Source organism: Rattus rattus, chromosome 8 (genome assembly GCF_011064425.1).
Source record: "Rattus rattus isolate New Zealand chromosome 8, Rrattus_CSIRO_v1, whole genome shotgun sequence".
NCBI lineage: Eukaryota > Metazoa > Chordata > Mammalia > Rodentia > Muridae > Rattus > Rattus rattus.
In genome coordinates this window covers 17,464,944-17,491,253 of record NC_046161.1, presented here as the reverse complement: position 1 = coordinate 17,491,253, position 26,310 = coordinate 17,464,944, and the positions used below count along the sequence as shown (strand labels likewise).

At 49.2% G+C, this 26,310-nt stretch overlaps 1 protein-coding gene across 6 annotated transcripts in view; it reads right to left on the bottom strand.

Moving 5' to 3' along the window:
* Positions 1 to 13,494: 13,494 nt before the first annotated feature.
* Positions 13,495 to 26,310, bottom strand: part of Pde4a (phosphodiesterase 4A) — a 49,214-nt gene continuing 36,398 nt past the window's right edge. For all 6 annotated transcript variants that reach the window (XM_032909490.1, XM_032909487.1, XM_032909488.1 and 3 more), the window contains 8 exons: positions 25,687 to 25,883; positions 23,655 to 23,753; positions 23,403 to 23,567; positions 22,327 to 22,426; positions 21,640 to 21,794; positions 21,341 to 21,463; positions 20,208 to 20,390; positions 13,495 to 16,051 (listed from right to left, as the gene is read on the bottom strand). In XM_032909490.1, the coding sequence (XP_032765381.1) occupies positions 15,401 to 16,051; positions 20,208 to 20,390; positions 21,341 to 21,463; positions 21,640 to 21,794; positions 22,327 to 22,426; positions 23,403 to 23,567; positions 23,655 to 23,753; positions 25,687 to 25,883 (1,673 nt within the window). In that variant the 3' untranslated portion in view covers positions 13,495 to 15,400. The remainder of the gene's footprint in view (positions 16,052 to 20,207; positions 20,391 to 21,340; positions 21,464 to 21,639; positions 21,795 to 22,326; positions 22,427 to 23,402; positions 23,568 to 23,654; positions 23,754 to 25,686; positions 25,884 to 26,310) is intronic.

Here is a 26,310-nt window from a genome sequence, read left to right as displayed (position 1 = left end):
AGCTGAGGCAGGAGGATTGAGACTTCAAGGCCAGCCTGGGCTGCATAGCAAGGTCCTCTCACATGTATGGAGTGAGGTGTGGTGGCTCACGCCTTTGATCCCAGAGCTCTGAATTCCAGCCCAAGCCACATTAGGCCAGAGAGGTTGGCTTCTTGGTTCTTCCTGAGGACCAGAGCCGTCTGAGGCTCCTGTCCACAAATGCATGGACAGACAAACACAGCTCTATAGACCTAAAAAGTCTTCAAAAAGCTGGGAATGAAGCTCAATAGAGCCCTTGCAAGACGAGGCAGAAACACACGGATCTCTGAGTTTGGGACCAGCCTGGTCGTCCTAGAGAGACCTGTTTCTAAATGAGAGACTGACGGGAGGGATAGGAGAAAACACCAGCATCCCTCCTCTGTCTTCCACCTCTGTACAAAATGTGGGAATACAACCCAGAAGGATCGAGGAGAAAGAAGAAAGGAAGAGAAGGGGCTAGAGAGAGCTGCTGGGCCGTTAAGAGCACCGACTCCCCTGTCAGAGGACCCGCCTAGCACGTACCTCACAACTCCCCGTGACTCCTTCGGTCCTGTGGGGTCTGATGCCTGCCGGCCTGGATAAACTCCCACAAGCTTGTGCCGCCCGTGAACTCACAAAAGCGCACATACATCTGAAAAATAATTTTTTAAAGATAGAAGGAAGCAAGGAGGATTTACTTACACAGCCACCAGGAAGTCTGGGTGCACCGTGGGTTTGCAGTGGAAGGAGGTGAGAAGGAAGCTTTGCAGCCCTGAGGAATTTCTTTCTTTTTCTTTCTTTCTTTTTTTAAGATTTTATTTATTTATTTTATGTATGTGAGTACGTCGCTATCTTCAGACACACCAGTATTACAGATGGGTGTGAGCCACCATGTGGTTGCTGGGAATTGAACTCAGGACCTCTGGAAGAGCAGTTGGAGCCATCTCTCCAGCCCCCCTGAGGAGTCTCATAGATGCCACCTGGGCAGTCTTTTTAGCGTTTCTGATATTTCTACTATTTTAATTACACTTGTCCATGTAATTAAAGGGCGGGGGGGAGCCAGAGGTACAAGCACACGTGGCAGTTGTGTGGATGTTGGGGGAACTTTCAGGAATAGGTTCTTCTGTCATGAGGGGTCTGGGTCTGAAACTCAGGGCCTACGGCTGGTGGCAAGCCCCTTGCCCCTCCACCCACTGAGCCCTCTCGTCAGCTCCTTTCCTGGTGGCTACTCAACGTGTGGATAAGGGAAATTAAAGAAAGTCTTTGTGCACAGCCGTGAAAGTTCCAGAAGAATTGAATGTCCGGCTGAGATGATCAACCTCCCAGTACAGCGCCTCTCCCTGGAGTGGGGCGGTCTCTGCTGTGGAGGGTTACGTCCGGCCCTCACTCTCAGGTCAAGGTCTCTGTGAAGCCTCGGGTCTCAGGATCAGGTGTGTTTGCTGGTTGTTAGCCGTGAGGCTGGGACTTTGGACATCTATTGGACAGCACGCCCTGCAGCAGCCGGATCCACTAGGAGCCAGTTTTAAGCTTGCTGACTTATTTGTTTTTTCAGTGTTGGGGCTTGAGCCTAGAATCTGTTGCATACTAAATATGTGGTCTACCCATGAGCTACACCCTCAGCCCCAAAACGAGCATTTCCTTCCTTCCTTCCTTTCTTTTTTCTTTTTAAATTGTTTTAATTTTTTCCAAAACAGAGTTTCTTTGTGTAACTCTAGCTGTCCTTGAACACACTCTATAGACTAGGCTAGCCTCAAACTCAGAGATCTGCCTGCCTCTGCCTCCTGAGTGCTGGAATTAAAGTCATGTGCCACCCCTGCCTGTCTCCCAGTGTGTGTGTTTGTGTGTTAGGGTCAGTGTGTCACGGGCTGTGTGTAGATAGAGCTTAGAGAACAATTTTTAGGAGTTGGCTTACTCTTCCTACTACATGGGACCCAGAGGTAAAACTCAGACTGTCAGGATTGGTAGACCCTTTTCCACAGAGCCAAGTCACCCAGCCTTTCAAATCGTTTTGTGTTCATGTGTGTCTGCATACACGTGTAGGTCAAGGTCAGAGGTCAGGCTCAGATGTGATTGCTCAGGAACTGTCTCCAATGCTTTTTGAGATATGATCTACTAAGACCTGGAGCTAATTGATTAGGCTGGAGTATGTGGCCAGTATGCCTCAGGGCTCTCCTGACTATTTCCCTCCGCCAGGCTTACAGCTGTGCAGCCATGCCTGGATGTTGATTTTGGCGCTGGGAATCAACTTCAGATTCCCTTGCTCATACAGCAAGCATTTTACTGACTGAGCATCTCACACCTTTTTTGCTTTTTGTTTTTTCTAGACAGGGCTTCTCTGTGTAGCCCAGGCTGTCCTGAAACTCTCTGTAAACCAGGCTGGCCTTGAACTCAGAGAGCTATCTGCCTTTGTTTCCTGAGTGCTGGGATTAAAGGCTACACCACCACCACTACCACCGCCCAGCTGAAAGCATGTTTCTCATTTAATTTGATTTTAATTTGTATTGTGAGAGAGAGAGAGAAGAGAAGAGAAGAAATTGATTGAAGGAGTCAGTTGAGAGTCAACTGAGGCCAGACTTGGGGGCATCTTTACCTGCTGAGCAGCCATTTTGCCAGCCCAAGGTCTTGTTTTTAAGCAAAACAAGAGCAAAAACAAAACAAAACGGAAACCACAGTGGTTGGGGAGATGGCTCAGTGGATACAGCACTTACCACACAAGAGTACTATCTCAGATTGGATCCCTGCACCCAGTTCTCCCTGTGGTTGAGTCTTGGAGACCCTGCCTGGGAAAATAGGGTGGAGAGCCATGAAGTTAGCATAGGATGTCAAAACGAGGCCTCATAGAAAAGCACCCAAATGCACTTGCAAGCGTACACGTATGTCTGCTCGCACACCATAGGTAGCGTGCAAGCACATGCAAAAATGAGAAACAAAAACCTGGATGTAAGTCCTGCAATGGCGGTGCCCACCTTTAAACCTTTAATAACAGCACAAGGGAGGCAGAAGCTGGTGGGTCTCTGAGTTGGGGACCAGCCTGGTTGACAGAATGAATTTCTGGACAGCCAGGGCTATACAGAGAAATCCTGTCTTGAAAAAAAAAAAAAAATCCCCCCAACCAAGTTGTTCCCACTGCAGGAAACAATAATGTCAGGTAGGGCAGTGGGAGAGCTATGCAAAGCCCCAGTCTCAACCCCAGCATGACCATAAATAAATTCGTCAGCCAACAGAAGAGGCGTGTGGATGGGGGTCAAACTGAAACTCCAAGTTCATGAGGTTGGAACCTCAGATAACAGGCTTGGCTGGAGACAGGCGCGTTAGGGAACGCTAGGCAAAAGTCATTGGCATTGGCTATCGTCCAGGGGAGAGGTTGTGGTGATTCAGGTTCAGCGCGTGTGGTTAGGCACGTACTAAAGACAACTGCGACGACTGCCAGTGAGCTGATTGGATGGAGGAATGAAGTCTCTCTCTCTCTCTCTCTCTCTCTCTCTCTCTCTCTCTCTCTCTCTCTCTCTCTCTCTCTCTCTCTCCTGGAGTTAAAACCCCAAAAAGTCTTGGTGGTGCTGTGTAAACACACTGCTCAGCCACGCCCCCCCCTCCAGGGGAGTTTAAGGCAGGGGCTCTTTTACTGAACCACACTTTCAGATCCTCACAGGGGATTCTTGTAAGGCAGGAGTTTTATCACTCCACCCTCTTTCTTTTTTCTTTCTTTTTTGAGACAGAGTCTGAATACGTATGGCTTAGAACTCACTACACAGAACCTCAAAAGTCAGAGGTCCACTTGCATCTGTCTCCCACGTGCCGGCGTGAAAGGTTGCGCCACCACGACCGGCTCTCATTCATGCTCTTAAGGATGGCGTTCTGATGGGTTCTGCTCAGCAAAGCTCATTCAGTAACAAAGCGGCAAATTCACACCGTGGTCATTTGCCAATGCCATACTGTCTATGGAGCAAGTTTATATTCACATACGGGGGCGTGCCGAAGGTAGCAACAGGGTTGGGAAGACTCTCGGCAGTTAGGCGAGCACAGTGCTATCGAAGAGGCGAAGAGGACCCAGGTTTGGTTCCCAGCGCCCATGCCAGGCAGGAAAAGGAAAGCCAAAAAAAAAAAAAAAAAAAAAAAAAAAAAAAAAAAAAAAAAAAAAAGGGGGAAATCAAGCTTGTGTGGAGTGGAAAACTCAGCCCAGAATGACAGTCACCATGGAGGACACACGCACATCCCCTCCCTGACTAAGCATCCGAAGTGGTTTTGAAATCTGTGCGAGCAGGCACAATCAGCAGCCAAGCTCCTGGGTCTGAAATCATCTTCAATTGGAGACAGCGAATCAGAGCCAGCCCCTAGGGCCCAGGTTTGCAAACTCTTCCGAGTCTGGAATCTGGAATTTTTTTTTTTAAATACTTATATAAGTACACTGTCACTGGTCTTTAGACACACCAGAAGAGGGCATCAGATCCCATTACAGATGGTTGTGAGTCACCATGTGGTTGCTGGGATTTGAACTCAGGACCTCTGGAAGAGCAGTCAAGTGCTCTTAACCGCTGAGCCATCTCTCCAGTCCGGAATCTGGAAATCTTAACAAGGTCATTGTTCTCGTTTATATTCAATGCTGCTGTGATGGTTTCTGATATCGTGAACAAAACCAGTTTGGGGAGGAAAAAGTCTGTTTCAGCTTACATACAGTTCCATCACTGAGGGAAGTTAGGGCAGCAGGAGAAGTCAGGGGAGGAGCTCCTGGTGGAGACCATCAAGGAAAGCAGCTCACTGGTTCAGTTCCCAGCCTCTGCTCAGCCCAGGATTGGCCCCACCCACAGAATCCTCTCTTACACCAATTGGCAGCCAAGAAAACTCTCTACAGGGCATGCGGCACACCCCTTTGATCCCAGCATTCAGTCTGCAGATGCGAAGGGCTCTCTGTGAATTCGAGGCTAGCGCTACATAAAGTGACTCGGTATCAAAAACAAAAAAGAAAATGCTCCAAAGGCATACCTATATCGAATGTGGTCTAAGGCTACCCCCTCATTAAGACAGCTTCTGATAACTCTGGCCTGTCAAGTGGACAGCTGAGGCTAACTAGGAGATCATCTCTAAAAAAAATTAGATAGGGCTGTAGAGATAGCTAAGGTTAAGAGCATTGGTTGCTCTTTCAGAGGACCTGAGTTCAATTCCCAGCACCCACATGGCAGCTCACAACCATCTGTAACTGCACTGCAGTTCTGGGGATCAGTGACCCCCTCTGCTGGCCTAAATAAACCTTAAAAAAAGGGATGGCAGTGGTTGCATGCCAGAGGTTAGTTGATGGTGGCTCACAACCCTGTAATGAGATCCCCCTGAAGACACACATGTACTCACATATAAATAAATAAATAAATAAATGAATAAATAAATAAATAAATAAATAAATAAAAATCCTCCCCCCGCCACACACCAAAGCCAGGACAGACACGGTCTGCTGGTAAGGGTGCTAGTGACCAAGGCTCATGGCCTGAGTTGATGCTTGGCCACCAACATGGCAGAAATCAGGACTCCTGAGTTCAATTCCCAGCAACCACATGGTGGCGCACAACCATCTGTAATGGGATCTGACGCCCTCTTCTGGTGTGTCTGAAGACAGTGACAGTGTACTCACATAAAATAAATAAATCTTTTTCTAAAAAAAATAAAAGGAAACAAATATATGGAGTTGCACGGAACTGGCTAGATCTTCTAGATTATGCCAGTGTGTGGCCCATTGGAGACCAGCTATTACGTGTGCGTGAATTTCTTCCCTACATCTGAGCAGGCCCTGACTACCTCCCTCCGGTGTCACCTTGGGACTCTGGGGAACAGATCGGATGTCTTCAGGGAGACATCTTTGAAGCTGTGCTTCAAATACCCTGAGATGGCATTGGCTCTCACAGACTTGGGTTCAATTGCCTGCATCCACGTGGCAGTTCACTGGGTTTGTAACTTTAGTTCTAGGGATCCAACGCCCTCTTCTGACCTCCTCTGGTACTGCATCTTAACACACACACACACACACACACACACACACACACACACACACACACACTCACACACCACACAGGCATGTGAAGAACACCACACGTGTAAAATAATTTAAAAGCCTGGGGCTGGAGAGTGGCTCACTGCTTAGAGCAGTTGTTCTTGCTGAAGGACTCACTTCAATTTGTAGCACTCATACCGAGGCTCACCACCTCCTTAAACACCAGACACATGTGGTGCACAGATGTACAAGCAGGCAAAAAACACTCATACACAAAAAAATAAAATAAACCTAAACAAAAACTTAAGAAATATGTATGATGCTGAGTGCACTGGATTCTTCCTGTGTCTCTTCCCGGTCTCCAACTCACTATGCTCCAAGAGGAGGGCGAGCTTGAACCCCTAATCATCTGCTTTTACCTCCAGAGTGCTGGGGTGGGGGTGGGCAGATAATTTCCTTCAGTGCTGGGGATGGAGCTTTGATCTGCTGGGAATTGAACTCAGGACCTCTAGAGGAGCAGTCAGTGCTCTTAAATGCTGAGCCATCATCTCTGCAGCCCCAGATTTTTTAATTTATCACCTCTCAATTTTTTTATTTATTATATACACAGTATTCTGCATATATAGCTGCATGTCAGAAGAGCGCACCAGAGCTCATTACAGATGGTTGTAAGCCATCATGTGGTTGCTGGGAATTGAACTCAGGACCTTTGGAAGAGCAGTCAGTGCCCTTAACCACTGAGCAATCTCTCTAGCCCTCGCCTCTCAATTTTTTTTTCTTCTTTTTTTTGGAGCTGGGGACCGAACCCAGGGCCTTGAGAACCGTGAGATCACTCAGGATAAAATCTTAGGGTTGGGTGGTGGTGCTCCGAACAATTAGGAGGTAGAAGCAGGAGGATCCGATTAGAAGTTTTTGGCCAGGCTCGGTGACATGAGAGTTCATGGCCAGACTGTGCTCCATGAAACTCTGTCTCAAAAACAAAAGGATAAATTAGATATTACCCTAAAGTAGAATTGACTCCAGGGCCAGGATATTCTCAAGAAATTAGGGTCCTGTTCAAATCAAGGAAGCAAGGTCACTAGGACTACAGGAGGCAGGACACAGCCTTCAGATCAGAAGTCGAGCGGCCGCAGCCGTCATTGGCTATTTTCCTCTCAACTGACAGCGACCTCAGCCAATAATAGCTTGGAATATCCTCCCGCTCTAGCTCTGCCTCTCAGATGGTCTGCACCGACGCCGCTTCCTGATGTTCATGTAGTTCTGATGTTGCCCAAGAGGGGGCGCGCGAGGGCTTGTGCTTCCAGCTCTGCCTCCTCTCTCATCTGGCTTGGGACCCATTTCATAATAATACGGATTTGACTGGTAATACAGACTGTTGGTAATAATGTAGTCAACACACTATGTCCATAATGTAGCCTGAACATGAATAGTGTTATTGCATTTGTCAGCACGGGAAATTGAGAAGATACGTTAACTGGTTGAGATTTAAGCTTTGGATAAACCTGTGTGGTACAATAAGCTTTTAGGAAGTGTTAACAGGAGACTCATGAGTTCAAGGGCATCATCGGCTACCGACAGAGCTCCAGAACGGCCGAGGCTACGTGTGACTCTGTTTATTAAAGCTTGTTTTGATACAGGGTCTTTCTGCGTACATAAGACTGGCTTTGAACTTTCAATCTACTTGCCTCTGTCTTCCTCGTGTTGGGAATAAAGACCTCACACCTGTTGAGAGATCTCGTTTAATCAACCCCCCCACAGGACACTCAATCTGACTTAATGTGTATCTGACTGTCTCTCTTATTTATCTGTCTCTCCCGCACTCCCCAGGGTCAGAGAGATGGTAGTGCTATTAAGAGCACTGGCTGCAAGGGGTTGGGGGCTCAGTGGTAGAGAGAGCCTAGGAAGCGCAAGGCCCTGGGTTCGGTCCCCAGCTCGAAAAAAAGAACAAAAAAAAAAAAAAAAAAAAAAGAGCACTGGCTGCTCTTCCAGAGGATCCAGCACTCACATTGTGACTTTAAATAATCCGGAACTGTAGTTCCAGGGGATTTGATCCCCCCTTCTGGCCTTCTTGGGCACTACACTTACAGATACCCCTTACACACATACACACATAATTAAAAATAGAAATAAATTGGGTTGGAGAGATGGCTCAGTGACTGCTCTTCCAGAGGTCCTGAGTTCAAATCCCAGAAACCACAGGGTGGCTCATAACCATCTGTAATGAGATCTGATGCCCTCTTCTGGTGCATCTGAAGACAGCTACACTGTGCTTGTATACATAAAATAAATAAATAAATCTTTTTTAAAAAAATGAAGGATGCCTGGAAAGATGGCTCAGTGGTTAAGCATTTGCTGCTTTTGCAGAGAACATGGGCTTGGTTCCCAGCACCCAAACTTGGCAGCCTACGACTTCCTGTATGTGATCTTAGGGATCTGACACTGTCTTTGGCTTCTATAGGCAGAGCACACAACTGGTGCACATCAGACAGATGTGCACATGTACACACAAATAGGAATAATTTTTGAGACAGGGTCCAAGCTTGTAGCCCTGGCTGTCCTGGAACTCACTATATCGATCAGGCTGACCTCAAACTCAGAGATTCACCTGCTTCTGCCTCCGGAGTGCTGGGATTAAAGGTGCTACCATTCGCTTATCATAGGACTAATTTTTTTTTTAACAGAGTAAATTTTTAAGTTGGCTCACGGTGTGAAGGTCTGATAGCCTGACCTCAGTCCCCAGAACCCACATAGCGGAAGAGAACGCCCCCGTGGGTAGTTGTTCTCTAACCTGCATGTGGGTATTGTGGCACAAGCACGTTCTGCATTCTCCACAGCCCGCTAACCAAATAAAATCCAGCTATTTTATTTATTTATTTATTGAGTCTCTGTTGCAGGAAACGTCTTGATGGACATGAGCATTTTCTTTTTTTAATTAATTAATATATTTATTTTGTATATGAGTACACTGTGGCTTTATCTCTGAGGGCATCGGATCCCATTACAGATGGTTGTGAGCCACCATGTGGTTGCTGGGATTTGAACTCAGGACCTCTGGAAGTCAGTGCTCTTAACCACTGAGCTATCTCTCCAGCCCCAACGTTTTCTTTTTGAGGCTGGTTTACATGCGGCCAAAGCTGCTATCAAATGCTGCAGTGGCCCTGACGGTCCACCCTGCCTACACCTCCCGAGTGCTGGGAAGACAGACGGTCTCCCCACCCCCATTTCTTCTGATGTGGTCCTAGGGCTGCATCCTAGAGTGCCTGTTTCCCTTCACTTGAGGAAAGATGAACCTCTCTCCCAACTCCTGGCAATTCTAATGAGACAGTTTGACGCAGGTAACCCTCACTGGCTTGCTTGGTTTGTACTCCAATATACGATGTATTAACACCCCACAAACCCTTTTATACTTGGGGAAACCGAGGCTGGGAGCAAATATGTTCAGCACTTGGTGTGTTTATGTGTATGTATGTGGTGTGTGGTGGTGGTGATGGTGGTGTATGTGTGTGTGTGTGTGTGTGTGTGTGCTGTGTGGTGGTGTGTGTGTGTGTGTGTGTGTGTGCTGTGTGGTGGTGTGTGTGTGTGTATGTGTGTGGTGTGTGTGTGGGTGTGTGTGTGTGTGTATGTGGTGTGTGTGGTGTGTATGGGTATGTATGTATTTTGGTGGTGTGTATGTGTGTGTGTGTGTGGTGGTGTGTGTGTGTGTATGTGTGTGTGTGTGTATGTGTGGTGTGTGTATGTGTGTGGTGTGTGTGTGTGTGTGTATATATGTATGTGTGTGTGTGTGTGTGTGTTCACTCAATAACTCCCCACAGTCCAGACTTTCTTGTGGCCTCTTGACCTCCAGCCTCATGACCTTTCCTCAGCCTGCCAACCTCTGAGGTCCCCTGGGACAGTGTCTGGGTCTTCTCTTTGCTTCTTGCACAAAGGTCAAGATGGTCTGAAAACTATTTTTCCAGGTTTGCCTTTCCACCCAGCGTCCAAGCTGGTTCCTCATTCTCTCGGCCTGCTGTTTCCCGGGAACTGTTCCTGGACCACCAATCAGGTAATCTGTCCCCTCCAAAACCTGTCCTCGATGTCACTTGGTTCTAGAGCCATCCAGTGTAAAGTCAGTAGTCACTGGACTGAGCCACCTCACAGAAAGGATATATACAATGTCAGGAGTAGGGCTGAATGCCTCTCATCTCAGCACTGAGGTGGAGCCAGGAGGTTAAGGGTTCAAGGTCAGCCTCTACCACTAAAAACACACACACACACACACACACACACACACACACACACACACACAGCAAGAGGAGGAGGAAATCCCAGGCATGGTAGCACAGGCCTTGTCTTCAGCACCAGAGAGAACAGTGGATTTTGGTGACTTTCAGGCCACCCTGTCTGTGCTAAGTTCTAGGCCAGCAAAGGCTTCATAGGTGCTGTGCTGGGACTCAGTCCAGGAAATGCATGCTTTATCCTCAGCCATGCACACACCTCTTCCTGCTCCATAGAGGGACAACTGAAGCTCAGGGACACTGCTGTTGTTTCCAGGTATGGTGTCTCTGTGTGGCCCTGGCTGTCCTGGAACTCACTGTAGACCAGGCTGGCCTCCAACATCCCTTTTCTGAGACAGGGTTCCACTGTGTAACTCTAGGTGATCTAAAACTTAACTAAACAAGACCAACCAGGCTGGCCTTGAGCTGAAGTCCTTGTTTATTGTTGTGCTGGGGGAGAAAAGAAAGAAGCTGGTAGGAAAGAGACTGTACCATAAGTCACCTCAGAATTCTAGGCAGCTGTTCCATTGAGCCATACTCCTACCCTCACTGGGTGGTCTAGTCACAGGCTGCTGCAGTCCAGCCCAGTCTAATGCCTTCTATTTCCTCATTTTTTTAAAAGATTTATTTATTTACTTATTATATGTGAGTTCACTGTCACTGTCTTCAGACGCACCAGAAGAGGGCATTGATCCCATTACAGATGTTTGTGAGCCACTATGTGGTTGCTGGGAATTGAACTCAGGACCTCTGGAAGAGCAGGCAGTGCTCTTAACCGCTGAGCTCTTGTTTTCTTTTTCAAGACAGGGTTTCTTGTGCAGTTCTGGCTGTCCTAGAATTCTCTCTGTAGACAACACGGGCCTCACACTCACTCAGAGATCTGCCTGTCTCTGCCTCCTGAGTGCTGGGATTAAAGTCGTGAGCCACTGCCTTCATTTCTTTTTTTTTTTTTTTTTTAAAGATTTATTTATTTATTTTATGTATATGAGTACACTGTAGCTGTCTTCAGACACACCAGAAGAGGGCATCAGGTCTCATTACGGATGGTCAGGAGCCACCATGTGGTTGCTGGGATTTGAACTCAGGACCTCTGGAAGAGCAGTCAGTGCTCTTAACCTCTGAGCCATCTCTCCAGCCCCTACTGCCTTCATTTCTTTTCTTTTTTCTTTTTCCAGGCACAGGTTCTTGATGTACTTCTCTACAGCAGGGTCTCCCTATGTATGTATATCAGGCTGGCCTGGGTCTCACTATGTAGACCAGGATGGCCCTGATCCACTTCATCTAGCTTTGTCTACTGAGTGTGAGGATTAAAGGAGTCTGCCACCATGCCTGGTTTTATCCCCCTTCTTTCTTTTTCCCTTTTGGTTTTTTGAGACAGGGTTTCTCAGTGTAGCCTTGGCTGTCATGGAACTCTGTAGACCAGGCTAGCCTCGAACTCAGAAATCTTCCTGCCTCTGCTGGGACTAAAGTCATGTGCCATCAGCCACCCCTTGGTTATATCCCCCTTTCATTAGGCTGTAGCTAGGAGTCTGCATGTGTAGGCAGGCCCTTGAGGTCAAGCCTGCTGACTGATTCCATTCCAAGATTCTCATGTTGGAAGGAGAGAACCAACTACTAAATGTTGTTCGTGTACCATGGTGTGTGCGCCCCTCAGTTACCTCACACCTCCACATCAAATAAATGTAATGTAAAAGCCATTTAAATAAGAGCCCAGGGTTGGGGATTTAGCCTCAGTGGTAGACCGCTTGCCTGGGAAGCGCAAGGCCCTGGGTTCAGTCCCCAGCTCAAAAAAAAGAAAAAAAAAAAAAAAAAAAAAAAAATAAGAGCCCAAGTCTATGTTCGGTGTGGTGGTAAACACAGGGGTAATCTCTAGCTTTGAAAGAAGCCTGTTTTATATGAATTCTAGGCTAGCCTAGGCTGCACAGGAAGATTCTGTCTTAAAAAAAAAAAAAAAAAAAAGGAATGCAGAGGCTGGAGGGACGGCTCAGTGGTTAAGAACACCAGAGCCCACATCTATAACTCTAGTTCCAGAGGCTCTGACGCCCTCTTCTGGTCTTCCTCAGCACTGCATTTACAAGGAACAGGGACATGCATCCAGGCACACTGTCAAGAACATAAAAATAAAAAAACAGGGGTTGGGGATTTAGCTCAGTGGTAGAGCTCTTGCCTAGCAAGAGCAAGGCCCTGGCAAGGCCCTGGGTTTGGTCCCCAGCTCTGAAGAAAAGGAAACAAACAAACAAACAAAACAAAAAACAAATGAATCTTTAGAAAATAATTATACACATAAAAACCATTTTTAAAAAAGAGATTAAGCAGGGTCTTTGAGAGTTAGAGGCCAGCGGTCTACACAGAGTTTCCCAGGACAGCCAGAGCCATGCAGAGAGATCCTATCTTAAAATAAAACAAAACGAGAGAAAACAAAACCAAATGAGCGTCCTGTGTTGGTGAGGTGGCTCATCAGGGAGAGAGACCCACCTCACACACCAACCCATCCATTCCCAGAAGCCAAGTAAAAGCAGGAGAGAGTCCCCTGCAGAGCTGCCCAGGACATCCCCAGCGTGGCAGGCACAGCCCCATCACACACGAGAAAAACCTCCCCGTAACAGACCCCGACTGTGTTTCCAGACAGCATGTAAGAGGACTGCTTGCTCAGGGTCTACGGGCACAACAGGCCATTTAGGACGGGGATGCTGCTCAGTGAGCAGAGCGCTTGCCTAGCCTGCAGGAAGTCCCAGGATCCATCCCAACATTGTGTAAACTGTGTGGAGAACCAGGCTTATCATCCTAGCACTAGGGGAGGTAGAGGCAGGAGGATCATGATTCAAGACTGTTCTGAACTGAAAACTGTGAATCATGACAGAAAAAAAAGAGGGCAGATACCAGACAGACTTCACATTTACAGAGCGAGACCATGTGTCTCCACACAAGTGAGTGAATAGCAGCCAGGCATGGTGGCACACACCTGCAATTCCAGAGTTCGAGGCCAGCTGTAGCTCACAGCAGGTCTGAGGCCAGCACAGCACACGTCTGGGCCACACGGGACCCAGGCTTCACAGAATGTGGGCAGGAGATAGCTCGCCAGATAAAGGTGCTTGCTGCCTGTGTTGACAACCTGAGTCTGACTCACGGGATTTGCATGGTAAAAGAGAACTAAATCTCTCAAGTTCTCCTTTGTTGTGTGTCCTGAACCCCAAAATAAAAAATTATAACATGAAGAAAAAAATAAGCCTTGAAAAAACAAAATAAAAATCCCAAGAAACAAATGAATGAAGCCGTATCAGCCATCAGCCGGGAGCCCCGGAGACAGCCTCACTTTAATAAGGGACAAGACTGAAGGGCTGATTGTCAGTCCACAGAGCACTGATCAACTGTCAATGTGGACAACATGTAGGCAGTTCATAAGGTTCTGCACCCACCCTGGTAGGGAAAACTGCTGACGGAGGCCAGGAGTCCGGCCAGTCCTCGTACCCCATCAGAGGCTCTCGGAGGAGAAAGAGAACAGGGAGGAAGCTATGCACAGCCCTCATCCCTCCTCAGTATGACACAGGTTCCCATGAAGTGATGGCATGTCCACCCTGCATGCAGGGAGTATGATACAGCTGGTATGATACAGAAGGAAGGTGTTACTTCCGCCTGGAGAAGCCCTCTTCACCTTCCCAATGGGGTCAACCAGGGAAAGACAAGCTCACTATCTCCTTCATCTCAGTACAATAATTTATATATCAACCTTACAGTATGTACAAAACCCACACATGGAGAGGAGGGACGCCCATTCTCATCGCCAGCTAGGACAGCAATCGCTCTCGCTTAATAAACAAATGAATCAAAACCCTGCAAGCATCGGGGTGGGGGAGGGGTTAGTGGGGTAGACAGGATAGGTGGGGAAGGATTGGGGTGCAGCTACAGTACCGTGTACAGAGATGTAACAGGGCAGGGAGGGACGATACCTCCCCCTGCCCTGCTGCTGACTGGTTCCATGTGGTAGGGGAAGTGGGGTCGTCCTTTTAAAAAGTCCCCTCATCCCCATGGCTTGGAGAAATGGCCTTGCTCTGTCTGTATTGCTTAGGGACTGCCTGTGGCTGGGGGTAGGGGATATGGGGGGTGGGGAGGAGGTCAGGCTCGGTAAGATGGGGAGAGGGCTGCCCAGGGTGGGAGGATGTGGTACACACCATTATTGCTTCCTCCTGGGGCAATGAGAGTTGGTGAGGGAGCAGAGTGACGGGCTGCAGGGCAGTTGAGTGGGTACTGGAGAGGAGGGAGTGTCAGGGAGCGGGAGGGAGCCAAGGAGACTTCATCTATGGCCACAGGAATCTTTAAGGCAGAAACAAGAGGAAGAAGCAGCTGGAAGGAGGATGTGTTTGTGCGTATGGAACAGAGCCCCCTTCCTCCAACGGAGATAATTCAAAGTGACCCAAAGTGGACCAGGAAGATGGCATCCGGAGAAGGGAATAGAGACGTGGGACCCCAGGCTGAGGCTGGTGGACAGAGAGAAACCAAGAGTCCCTGGATCTTAAGCAACAGCCCATCTGACCACCCTTTCAACCATGTGGCCAGAGTTGTACAAAAAAGACAGAAAACAGAAAGGGAAAAGAGGCATGGAAGACCGTGGTAGAGTACAGTGATCCAGGGAGAGGCCCGCCGAGAACCAGCCTCTCCTGTGGCAGCCTCTCTGGGTGGCTATTCCCAATAGGGTTGTGGACGCCCTCTGAACCTCAGAAGAATGGCTCAAAAGGCAATGCCACACTTAGGCTTGAATCTCAAGGAGCAAGTCTCAAAAGAGGCAGGAGGATGGCGCCTTGGACTTGAGGTTGATGGGTGCGATGAAAAGGAGAGGAGGCGGGCCCAGGCACGGGGAAGGGGAGCATCTACAGCTGATGTGTTTCATTCTTTTTTTTTTTTTCTTTTTGTTCTTTTTCTAAAAACGTTACAATTAAAATTCAAAAAATAAAATCCCTTTTTTTGGGGACTTCAGTTCCTGGCTCCCCATACCCCACCTCAACAAAAAGGCCCTGTGGACAAGGGCAGGGGGGAAATGGTTAAAAAAAAGAAAAGAGAAAAAAACCCCACTTTTCTGTTTTCTTTTTTCTCAGGAGGGCCAGGAGTCGCTGAGGCGGTCTGTGGTGAGTGGGAAGTGTGGGGAGGAGGGAGGACCCAAGGGTGAAGGGAAAAAGGATCAGGCAGGGTCTCCGCCTGACCCCCACCTGCCTGGAGCAGAGATGATGGCAGAATTGTCTCCTGAGGTCCCAGAGCAGGCAGAACAAGCCCTCGTGGCAGCCAGATGGTCTCTTGGGGCCTCCACCTCTGCCGCCGTGGAGGGGAGGCCCAGGAGGCCCGGGGCCTCCTCTGAGGAGGATAGGGTCCTCGAGTCAGGCAGAATAGGGGTTCCAGGGCTGAAGGAACAGCCCACGGCCTCCATGGACTCCTGAGGAGCACCATATGCTGAGGCGGTCTCCTGCTTCAAACGCTCTGCCACTTCCACCACTGTAGTGCCCGGGCCTTTGACCTTTGACCAGTCCACAGCTTGAGCTCCGGCATCCTCTGGAGCCAGGAAGGTTTCCTCAGTGGTAGGCAATCCTGGAACCTCCAAGGAATCCTCTTCCTCCTCTTCCTCCAAGGTGAGCTCAAATTGGAACTTGTCAGGCAGGGACGGATGGCCAAGCCCCCCTGGCTCCTCTTCCAGGGGTGGGGAAGGACTCTGCCGAATGGCACTGTGGTACCAGTCCCGGTTGTCTTCCAGCGTGTCCAGGATGTCTTGGGCATCCGGGTGGACGAGATCTGCCCATGTCTCCCACAATGGGTGAACAATGTAGTCGATGAAGCCCACCTAGAAGAGAGGAATGGGGTCTAAACAAGTGGTTTGGTGGAGCAAGCAGAAGGAGCTACTCAATTAAAAACCATCTTCCATGGCCTGGGTATATAGCTCAGTTGATTGCCTGACATGTGGGGCTCCCGCGGTCCATCCCAGACATGTGTGAATCAGGCATGCTGGTGCAAGCCTATGAGCAAGCACTTGGGGAGCTGAGGTGCTCAAAGTCACCCTTGAGTCTGAGACCAGCCTGGGGTACATAGATCCTGTCATCCAAAATAACACAACAACCCACCCCAAACCCACCCGCTGAACAAACCAAAGCCAAAAGTGAAACTCAACAAACAGCTGGAAGGCGATGGCTCATGTTTTTAAGTAAGAAATTTTCTCAGTACTTGAGAAGCAGAGGCAGCAGATCTCTGAGTTCAAGGTCAGTCTGGTCTACAGAGAGTTCCAGGATACCCAGGGCCCTTGTCTGAAAACCCAAAACCAACCAACCAACCAACCAAACCAAACAAACAAACTGGGCTAGAGAGATGGCTAAAGTCTTAAGAAAACTGGCTACTCTACTAGGAAAGCCAGGTTCAATTCCAACATTCACAATGAAGCTCACATCTGTCTATAAATCAGTTCGAGGTCACCTGACGCCTTATTCTGGCCTTTGTGGTTAACAGGAAAACACATACATTCAAGCAAAAAATTCATACACATAAAAAAGTAAAATATAGTTAAAAACAAAACAAAACCAGGGCTGGACATCCACCTGCCTCAGCTCCCCATATTGGGAGATGAGGGTGGGGCTGGAAAGAGAGTAGCTCTTCCAGTGCCCTGGGAAGCTCTCATGGCAACTCACCACTGTCTCTAGTTCCAGGACGCCAGCTCCCTCGTCTGCCCTCTTTGGACATCAGGCATCAACATGGTATACATACATGCAAACACACACAGACACACATAGACACAGACACACATAGACACAGACACACACAGACACACATAGACACAGACACACACACACAGACACACACACACAAACACACACACAGAGACACACACACACAGAGACACACACACACACACACACACACACACAGACACACACACAGACACACACACACACACACATAGATACACACACACAGACACACACACACACACATACACACACAGAGACACACACAGAGACATAGAGACACACAGACACACACACACACACACACACACACACACACACACACAAACACACACAAAGGCAAACATTCATACACTTAAAATTAAATAAATTGGATGGTGGTGGCCTTTAATCCGGCATTGGTGAGGCAGAGGCAGGCAGATCGTTGAGTTCAGGACCAGCCTGGTCTACAGAGCAAGTTCCAGGCCAGCCTGGGCTACACAGAGAAACCTTATCTCAAAGAACCAAACAATCAAACAAATAAGCAGCAGCAGCAGGCAAGATCTCTGGGAGGTCAGGGCCATCCTGGTCTACGCAGTGAGTTCTGGGCCAGCCGTGGCTATACAGCGAGAGTGTCTCAGATAAAAAACTCTCAGGTTGACCCATTCCAAACTATTTTTAGTGTGTTTGGGTATTTTGCCTGTATGTATGTATGTATGTATGTATGTATGTATGTATGTATGTATGTATGTATGTATGTGCATCTAGTGCCTGCAGAGGCCGGAAGAAGGCTTCAGAGTCCTTGGGACGTGAGTAGCACTTGGCTGTGAGCTGCCATGTGGATTCTGGAAACTGAACTCCTGGTGTCCTTAACTGCGAAGCCTTCTTTCCCCACCCCAGTATGGAATGTTTCAAGTGTTTTTGGCTAGGTAGATGGTTGGATTTGGGGACAGGAGCTCACCGTGGATTAGGCTAACCTTGAACTTGTGGTAATCCTGCTGCCTCAGCCTCCTGAGTGCTGCAATTATAGGCATGCACCATCCAATACCATTTCCTTGTTCTTGTTTTGGGATAGTGTCTCCTTGCAGTCAGAGCTGGCCTCAAACTGGCTCTGTAGGATGGCCTTGAACTCCTGACTCTCCTGTCTGCCCAGGCAGTGCTAGGATTGCAGGCATACCACCACCCTCAACCTTTCCCAATGTTTTGTTGCTATTCTGGGTTTTGAGACAGTCTTGTGCTAGCCTGGAACTTACTGTGTAGACCAGACTGGCCTTGAACTCACAGAGCTGCCTGCATCTGCTGGGAGTAAAGACTATAATGACATCCAGCAGTTGTTGGGTTTTTTTGTTTTTGTTTTTCACGTGAGGGTTTTTTGTTGTTGTTTGTTTTGTTTTGGTTTGGTTTTTTTCCGGAGCTGGGGACCGAACCCAGGGCCTTGTGCTTGCTAGGCAAGCGCTCTACCACTGAGCAAAATCCCCAACCCCCACGTGAGGGTTTTTATATGTAGCTCTGCCTACCCCTGTAGCCCAGAATGGTGTAAACCTCAGAGATCCACACGCCTTTGCCATGCCCAGCTCCAGTAGTCAGCAGCAGTTAGCATCTTGTCTCATCTTACTTGTGCAAGTTTAAAGAAGCAAATTTGGTGGGTTAGAAGGTGGAAGTGTGTGTGTGTGTGTGTGTGTGTGTGTGTGTGTGTGTGTGTGTGTTCTTTTAATAGTTAATTATGGGGAAGGGTTCTTTTTTTAAAGATTTATTTATTTACTTTACGTATAAGAAGAGTGCTGGGATTAAAGGCCAGGTATGCAGGTGCAGAGGCCTTTACACCTGCTTACTTGACTTTTAATCCCAATACTTGGAGCCGAGGAAGGCAGATCTCTGAGTTCCAGGCCAGCCTGATCTACACGGAAAGCTCCAGGCCGGCTAGGGATAGATAAGTGGTGAGTCCTGGCCTAAAAAGCAAAAACTAAAAACCCTAAAAACATTTTTACTAAATTTTAATTTATTTTGGGGGATACATTTGTGCTTTGGCATGAGTGTGAATGTCAGAGGACAATCTTGTAGGATCATTTCTCTTTTTTCATGTGTCAAGCACCTTTACCTGCTAAGCTGTGACCCCCAGACAGATCTTGTTTAAGACGCCCAAGCTTGCCCCAAATGTTTAGGCTAAAACCCACCTCCTGCTCCAGTGTGAAGACAAGCTGGCCCTAAGGGTGTGCCATGTTTCCAGTATGAACACAGGGATGTGCTGATACTGTGAGGGCTAAAGTTTTACGATCAAGTGACTGGGCCTGGAGAGATGGCTCAGTGGTTAAGAGCACTGACTGCTCTTCCAGAGGTCCTGAGTTCAATTCCCAGCAACCACATGGTGGCTCACAACCATCTGTAATGGGATCTGATGCCCTCTTCTGGTGTGTCTGAAGACAATGATGGTGTACTCACATACATAAAATAAATAAATCTTAAAAAAAAAAAAGATTAAATGACTGTGCTTAACAGATCTTTAAAGCAAGAATGACTCTAACCTGTAAGCCCTACTTGCCCAACGACAAAGAGCTTCCTAGAACGGGGAGCTGCTAATCATGTAACAGAACAAACACGTAGTTTTACTTCTGTAAACAGGCCTGGCTGCCTAGCTGCACAGCTTATGGTTGCATGTGGGGGGAGGTACACAGGCTTGAAGTATATTGGGGTGAATGCCTGCCCTAGTTTGGACAAGGGCAGGAAATATGTAAAGGCTTTGCCTTTATAAGCCTCTGACAAGTGTAATTTGGTGCCACGGTCTGAGAATCCCGGGTACGGGCCTGACTACGGTCTATTATCCTAGCCAGTATTTAAAGGTAAAGGGGCCTGGGGCTGTGGTCTGGTCAGTAGAGCAGGCTTGCTTTGGGCTCTGTTCCCAGTAACATACAGACCTGCGTGGTGGTCAGGGCCTGTGATCCAGTACTAGAGATGTAGGGCAGGAAGCTCAGAAAGTCCAATTTATCCTTGACTATCGAGTTCGAGGCTCAAATGCAAAACTAACTAAAACCATCCCCTCTCCCAGCACACAAAGCACTGTTTTTAAAACTGCTAGGGTTGCAGCAGACCAATGCTATGGTAGGTGTAAAGCCAGAGATCTATGAAAATGACCCTGTAAAAGGAGAGTGACATCCTCGGATGGCCAAGCTACCAAAGGGTTAACAACTCCCTACTCCTAGAGACAAGAGCCCTCAAGCAAATGAGCTTGCTGTCCTGAAGAAGGGCCAAGCCATGCCTGTGCTCTGGCCAGAAGGCCTGTCCCTGTACCTGAGACTTCTCCACCGAGGCTGTGTGCTTGTCGCACATGGGGCTGATCTCCATTCCACGCTCCCGTTCTCGGTCGCCCTGCTGGAAGAACTCAGCCATGATGCGGTCGGTCCACTGTCGGTACAGCTCCAGGGGCTTGGTGGGATTGCTGAGGTCTGCACAGTGCACCATGTTCCTGAGGACCTGGTGAGGACAGGGAGGGACCTTCAGAGGCCAGCCTGTGGGGTCTCTTGTAGCCCAGATTGGCCTTCGAATTGCTGTGTAGCTACAGACACCCTCCAACTGAGATCCTGTCCCATCTTCTGTGTGTGGGAATATGCTAACTCACATTCAGACTTAGTTTCTATTTGGCTTTTAAAAAGGGTCTCCAAACTGAGTCCCGGCTGTTTCAGACCCGTGGTCATCCTCCAGTCTCTCTCTACCTTTGGAATGCTGGGATTACAGGCACTCACTAGGCCTATGGTTTTCTCAACTCCCAACCATGTACCTGTATGTGTGAAGGTGTATCTGTGTGCCTGTGTGTGTGTGTGTGTGTGTGTGTGTGTGTGTGTGTGTGTGTGTGTGTGTGCTGGGCAGATGAGATGGAGTGTTGAAGCAAGCAGAGGCGAGAAGTGCAAGGGGAATGAGAGAGGTGAGAGACAGCTGGGCCGAGGTGAGTGTGTGGTGAGAGAAGTTGGATGGGTTCCCTCAGGGGAGCAGTTTGGGGAGAGATGGAAGGAAGGGGTTGAGAGAGAGGCATAGGGAATATTACAGAGAAGGAGGGGCATGTGTCGGAAAGGGAAGATGGGGAGGCAATTAAGATCTAGGACACTGGGGGTTGGGGATTTAGCTCAGTGGTAGAGCGCTTGCCTAGCAATAAAGGCCCTGGGTTGGTCCTCAGCTCTGGGAAAAAAAAAAAAAAAAAAAGACAAAACAAAGATCTAGGACACTGGGCTGGAGAGATGGCTCAGCGGTTAAGAGCACTGACTGTTCTTCCAGAGGTCCTGAGTTCAAATTCCAGTAACCACATGGTGGCTCACAACCATCTGTAATGGGATCTGATGCCCTCTTCTGGTGTGTCTGAAGACAGCTACGGTGTACTTATATATAATAAATAAATCTTTAAAAAAAAAAAAAGAGAAGATCTGGGGCACCTGGATACGGTCGGAGTAGTTGTCCAGCAAGAGAACTCCGGAGCTGGTCACTTTCTTCGTCTCCACCATAGTCTTCAGGTCAGCCAGGAGGGTCATGTGTTTGGACATGTCTGTGGCCAGCACCTGAAGGCAAGGCATGTCAAGTTAGGGAGCAAAAGCTGAAAGCTTGCCCACCCTCCTGGTCATCCGCTCTCTCTGTCACCTACCCTGGCCCTAGAATTATTTCCCTCTGCCAAACTGGAGAGTTCTTAAGGTCCACCCTCCCACAAAGCCCTGCCCACCGCGCTGGCCCCGCCCACCATGTCGATGACCATCTTGCGCAGGCTCTGCCGCTGGCGCTTGCTGAGGTTCTGGAAGATGTCGCAGTTCTCTTCTTGCAGCAGCTTGAATCCCACAGCCAGGTGGTGGTTCTCAAGCACAGACTCATCGTTGTACATCAACGCCAGCTCCGAATCTGCGGAGTACCACGTGGTACCACCTGGGTACCACGCCCCGCCCCGCGCGCTCCCGGTCTCCAATTGGCTCCATCCTCAGTCTGACCAGTCCCAGCCCCCTCCTCTGCCACGTTGGTGCTTCACCAAATAAACCAAGGGTCAGGCGCCCAGACTGTTCCAGCTCCACTTTTCCTCTGGCTGACCTCAACCCGAGCCTAGCTGGCCCATCCCATCCTCACAAGCCCCGCCCTCACCTGGCTGGCCCCACCCCCTTGCTCAGTTGGTTTAATTTCATGTTCCATAAACCAGGTTCTTAGGCAGGTTGTTTCCCAAAGCTAATCTGGCTAGCCCCTTCCACAGCCCAGGTAGTCCAGTCTCTGGAGCACAACTGGCTCCACCTTCATCCTGGCCAGCCCCAGCTCCAGGTAGACCAGCTCTACTCTCTCATCCCAGCTGCATGAGCTATTTCCACCTCTGGTCAACCAGATGTTGCTCCTAGGCCAAATGGCCACGCCCTGAGCCTGACTGTCTCCGCCCTAAAAAGCCACTCACTGGTGTTGATTAGGAACTGGTTGGAGACGCCAGGGTGGTCCACATCGTGGATGGCAGCAGCGAAGAGGGCAGCAAGAATCTCCAGGTCTGTGAACACAGCCTGGGGGCGAGGAGAAGTGAGAGAGAAACAGAGTCTCACACAAAGGGGACAGCACGGAGATGAGGAAAAGATGGGATTCCAGAAAGACAAGGGAAGAGAAAGACAGAGGTGGTGTCTGGGCAGATGATGTAGAGAAGCAAGCACAAGGACCTGAGCTTCAAACCCGCACCCCACATTAAAAAGCCAGGCCCGATGGCTGCCCTTACAATTTCAGCTCTGAGGTCAGAGAGGGGTGGATCCCTGGAGCCAGCTGGCCAATCTTTCCCACTCAGTGGCCCAGGCCATAGCCCGTTTCAAAACTCAAGGTGTTAATCTCAGCATTCAGGAGGCAGAGGCAGGCTCTCTATGAGAGTTAGACATCAGCCTGGTCGGTCTATAGAGTGAGTCCCAAGCCAGCTAGGGCCACACAATGAGACCATCTCAAAATACAAAAGGGCATGCTGGAGAGATGGCTCTGAGGCTAAAGCACTGGTCATGTAAATGTGGAGACACGAGTTTGAATCCCCAGAACCCAGGTAAAAAAGCCACAGTGTCCATCTGCAATCCCAATATTCCTCCAGTGAGACGGGAGTCAGACAGGAGACACCAGGAAGCTCGAGGTCAGCGAGTCTGGGATATATAGCTCAAATGAGATCCTGACTGTAAGTAAAGCAAAAGGGAAGGCAAAACACCCAGGAGTGTCGTCCTTCCCCGCACATGCCCCGCGGCTCACACGGACATGCCCACCCCCTCACAGGCACCCGTAATAAAATAAAACAGACACCAGTGAGATAGCTCACTGGGTAAAGGAACTGCCACCAAGACAGGTGACCGGAGTCTGGTTCTGGATTTACATGTTAAAAAGGCAGAATAGATAGACTCAGTTCCAAAAGTTGTTCTCTGACCTCCACACACAGGCAACAGCACCCCCAAAACAAGAAAAGACAGAATTGGGATGGAAGGGAGGGTGATGACAGGGGAGGTGGCAGGCACTCACGTCCAGTGCGGGCGTGGCCAGCAGCACGTGTGTGGACTGCAGCACATCCGCTGCGTGCAGGCTGTTGTGGTAGGCCACGTCGGCATGGTAGTGGTCCTCCAGGGTCAGCATGTACGTCATCATGGTGTCCACAGGGATGTGGAATTTCTTCAGTAGGTCCCGCTCCTGAGAGCCAAGAGGCAGTGATGCCTGCTGATCCCCAGTGCCCCGTCCCAGCCCCTGGGATCCCAGCCAACTCCGTTTCCCCCTCACCTGGAATATCGTATACATGATACAGCTGAGTGAGCGGCCTCCGGCATACTCCGACACACAAAAGATGTTCAGGCCCCATTTGCTCAAGTTCTCCAGTTCCTGGCAGTGATGGGGGCAAGAGGTCAGGAGCCTGCATGGCCCAGGGACATGAAAGCCACTTCCTAGGACTCTGGGCCTCATTACTGCTCACAAATTGTACTCAAATGCATGAATGACTTTTTTTTTTTTTTTTTTTTGGTTCTTTTTTTTGGGGCTGGGGCCCGAACCCAGGGCCTTGTGCTTGCTTGGCAAGCGCTCTCCCACTCAGCTAAATCCCCAACCCCCCTAAATCACTTTTTTAACTTTAAAAAACATGTATTTATTTTATGCATATGAGTACTCTATTGCATGTATGCCTGCACGACAGAAGAGGGCATCAGATCCCACTGCAGATGGTCGGGAGCCACCATGTAGTTGTGGGAATTGAACTCAGAACCTCTGGAAGAGTAGTCAGTGCTCTTAACCACTGAGCCATTCTTCAACATCCCTTTCCCCAGACTGGGTTTCTCTTTGTAGTCCTGGCTGTCTTAGAACTCAGCCATCTGCCTGCCTCTGCCTCCCTAGTGGTGGGATAAAAGCATGGATCACCACACCCGGCCAGATTCGTGGACTGTAAGACAGCCATAGTCTTGGTATGTGTGTGCCTATTTGCAGGTATGCGAACCACAGAGATCAGAGGCCAACTTAAGACGGATTCCTCAATCAGTCTTCTCTTTAAAATTCTCTTTAAAGATTTATTATATGTAAGTACACTGTCGCTGTCTTCAGACACAGCAGAAGAGGGCATCAGATCCCATTACAGATGGCTGTGAGCCACCATGCGGTTGCTGGGATTTGAACTCAGGACCTCTGGAAGAGCACTCAGTGTTCTTAACTGCTGAACCCATCTCTTTAAAACTTAGAAAACTTTGGGGATAAAACTTAGGAAAACTACCACTTTTCCCCAACCCACTTGAAAACTTTGTATGTGTGTCTCTGTGTATCACTTGTGTATAAGGCTAGAATGCGTTCCATCCCTGGCTCTGGAATTACTGGCAGCACTGGGTCCCTGGCCTCCCCATCATGGATCCTGGGAACTGAACTGGATACCTCTGTAAGAGCAGCAAGCACTCTTAACAGCTGAGGCATCGCCGTACGTGCGTCTGTGTGTGTGTGTGTGTGTGTGTGTGTGTGAGATGTGTGGAAGGCAGAGGACAGTCATCAGGCTTGCTGGCCCCAGGCTCAGTTTTTCACAGAGTTTCTCAGTGAACCGGGAGCTCACCAGTTTGGCTATAGTGGCTGCCCAGCGACCCCAAGGGATCATCCTGTCCTGTCCTTGCTCACCAACACTGGGGTAACTTTTGATGTGGGCAGTGGGGCTCTGAAAGTGAAAGATCGCACTTTAAACACTGAGCGATCGCCCAGCACCATCCCATCTTTTTCTGTGACAGTATGTTCTGTAGTCCATGCTGGCCTTGGACTCACTTAGGTGGGGGATGACTACGGATGCCTGGTTCTCCTGCTTCTACCTCCCCAGTGCTGGGAACACAGGCCACTGCACTGGGTTTAGGTGGTGCTGGAAGGACACTGGGTCCACCAACATGCCAGGCCTCTCCAACATCCGTTGGCTCACGAGCTGGGAACCGAGCCGGCCGACTCCCAGACCCACGTCAAGACTTTAAGCTAACCTACTCATGAGACCTCAGTTGTGTTGGGGTCAAGGAAGGAATGCTGCTGTCCTCCAAACACATTACATACCAGGTACTCGGTTAGTAACACTGATTGAAAAGGGGTGAACCAGGGCTGGTCACAGTATGTTAGAAGGAATGGCTGTCTAAATCCAGGGCCCTGTTGGATCAAGCTTGGAGCTCTTCTTAACTGTCCTCTCCTTCACCCCACAACACCAGCCTCTGCAAGCTGGGAATTTGGGTTAGATGAGCCCAGGGCCCGGCTGACCCTTGCTGGACACCTCCCAGATAATGCTGTCCCTGCTGAGCCCCCTCCCCTCACCTACTTGTGCTAAGAGGTCCTCTTGATCTGTCTTGACTCCAAACCGTGGGACGTTGGTGTTCAAGTTTCCGGTGTGTACCAGCTTTTTCAGCCCTGTGATCTGAGACATGGGCTGGGACTGTCGCAGCACTGACGGCGGGGGCTGCTGGAAGGCTCTCTGTCGAGGTGTGGGTGAGGGGATCTCCACTTCATTCTGCTTGTCTGTCAAAGATCAGGTAAGAAGCATGAGATGCCCTTTCCAGGAGGCTCCCCCACATCCCTCAGTCTGTGGTGGTGTCCTGAGATGTCTCACTTGATATGAGGTCATCCTGCGGACGGCAATGCTGGTCTCTTCTCTGAGGTTTGAAACTGGGACACATGTAAGAACTTTTCTGGGAGGTGGTGGGCTGCAGTGGGGGTCTTAGGGATGGTTCTGGACTACGGAGTTCCCTCAGACTGGTGCCCAGTTTGGGCCACAACATGGTATGAGACATGAGGATGTGGGAGGAAGACCCCCAAGTGAGCTGCTGCTGACTCTGGATAGCCAGGGGACCTTCTTGACCAGAGAAGACCCCACTACGATGGCCTAGGGTAGTGGTGGGAGGGGACATCGTTTGTAGGTGGGAGGGAAGGGGGGTCTCTGGATCCA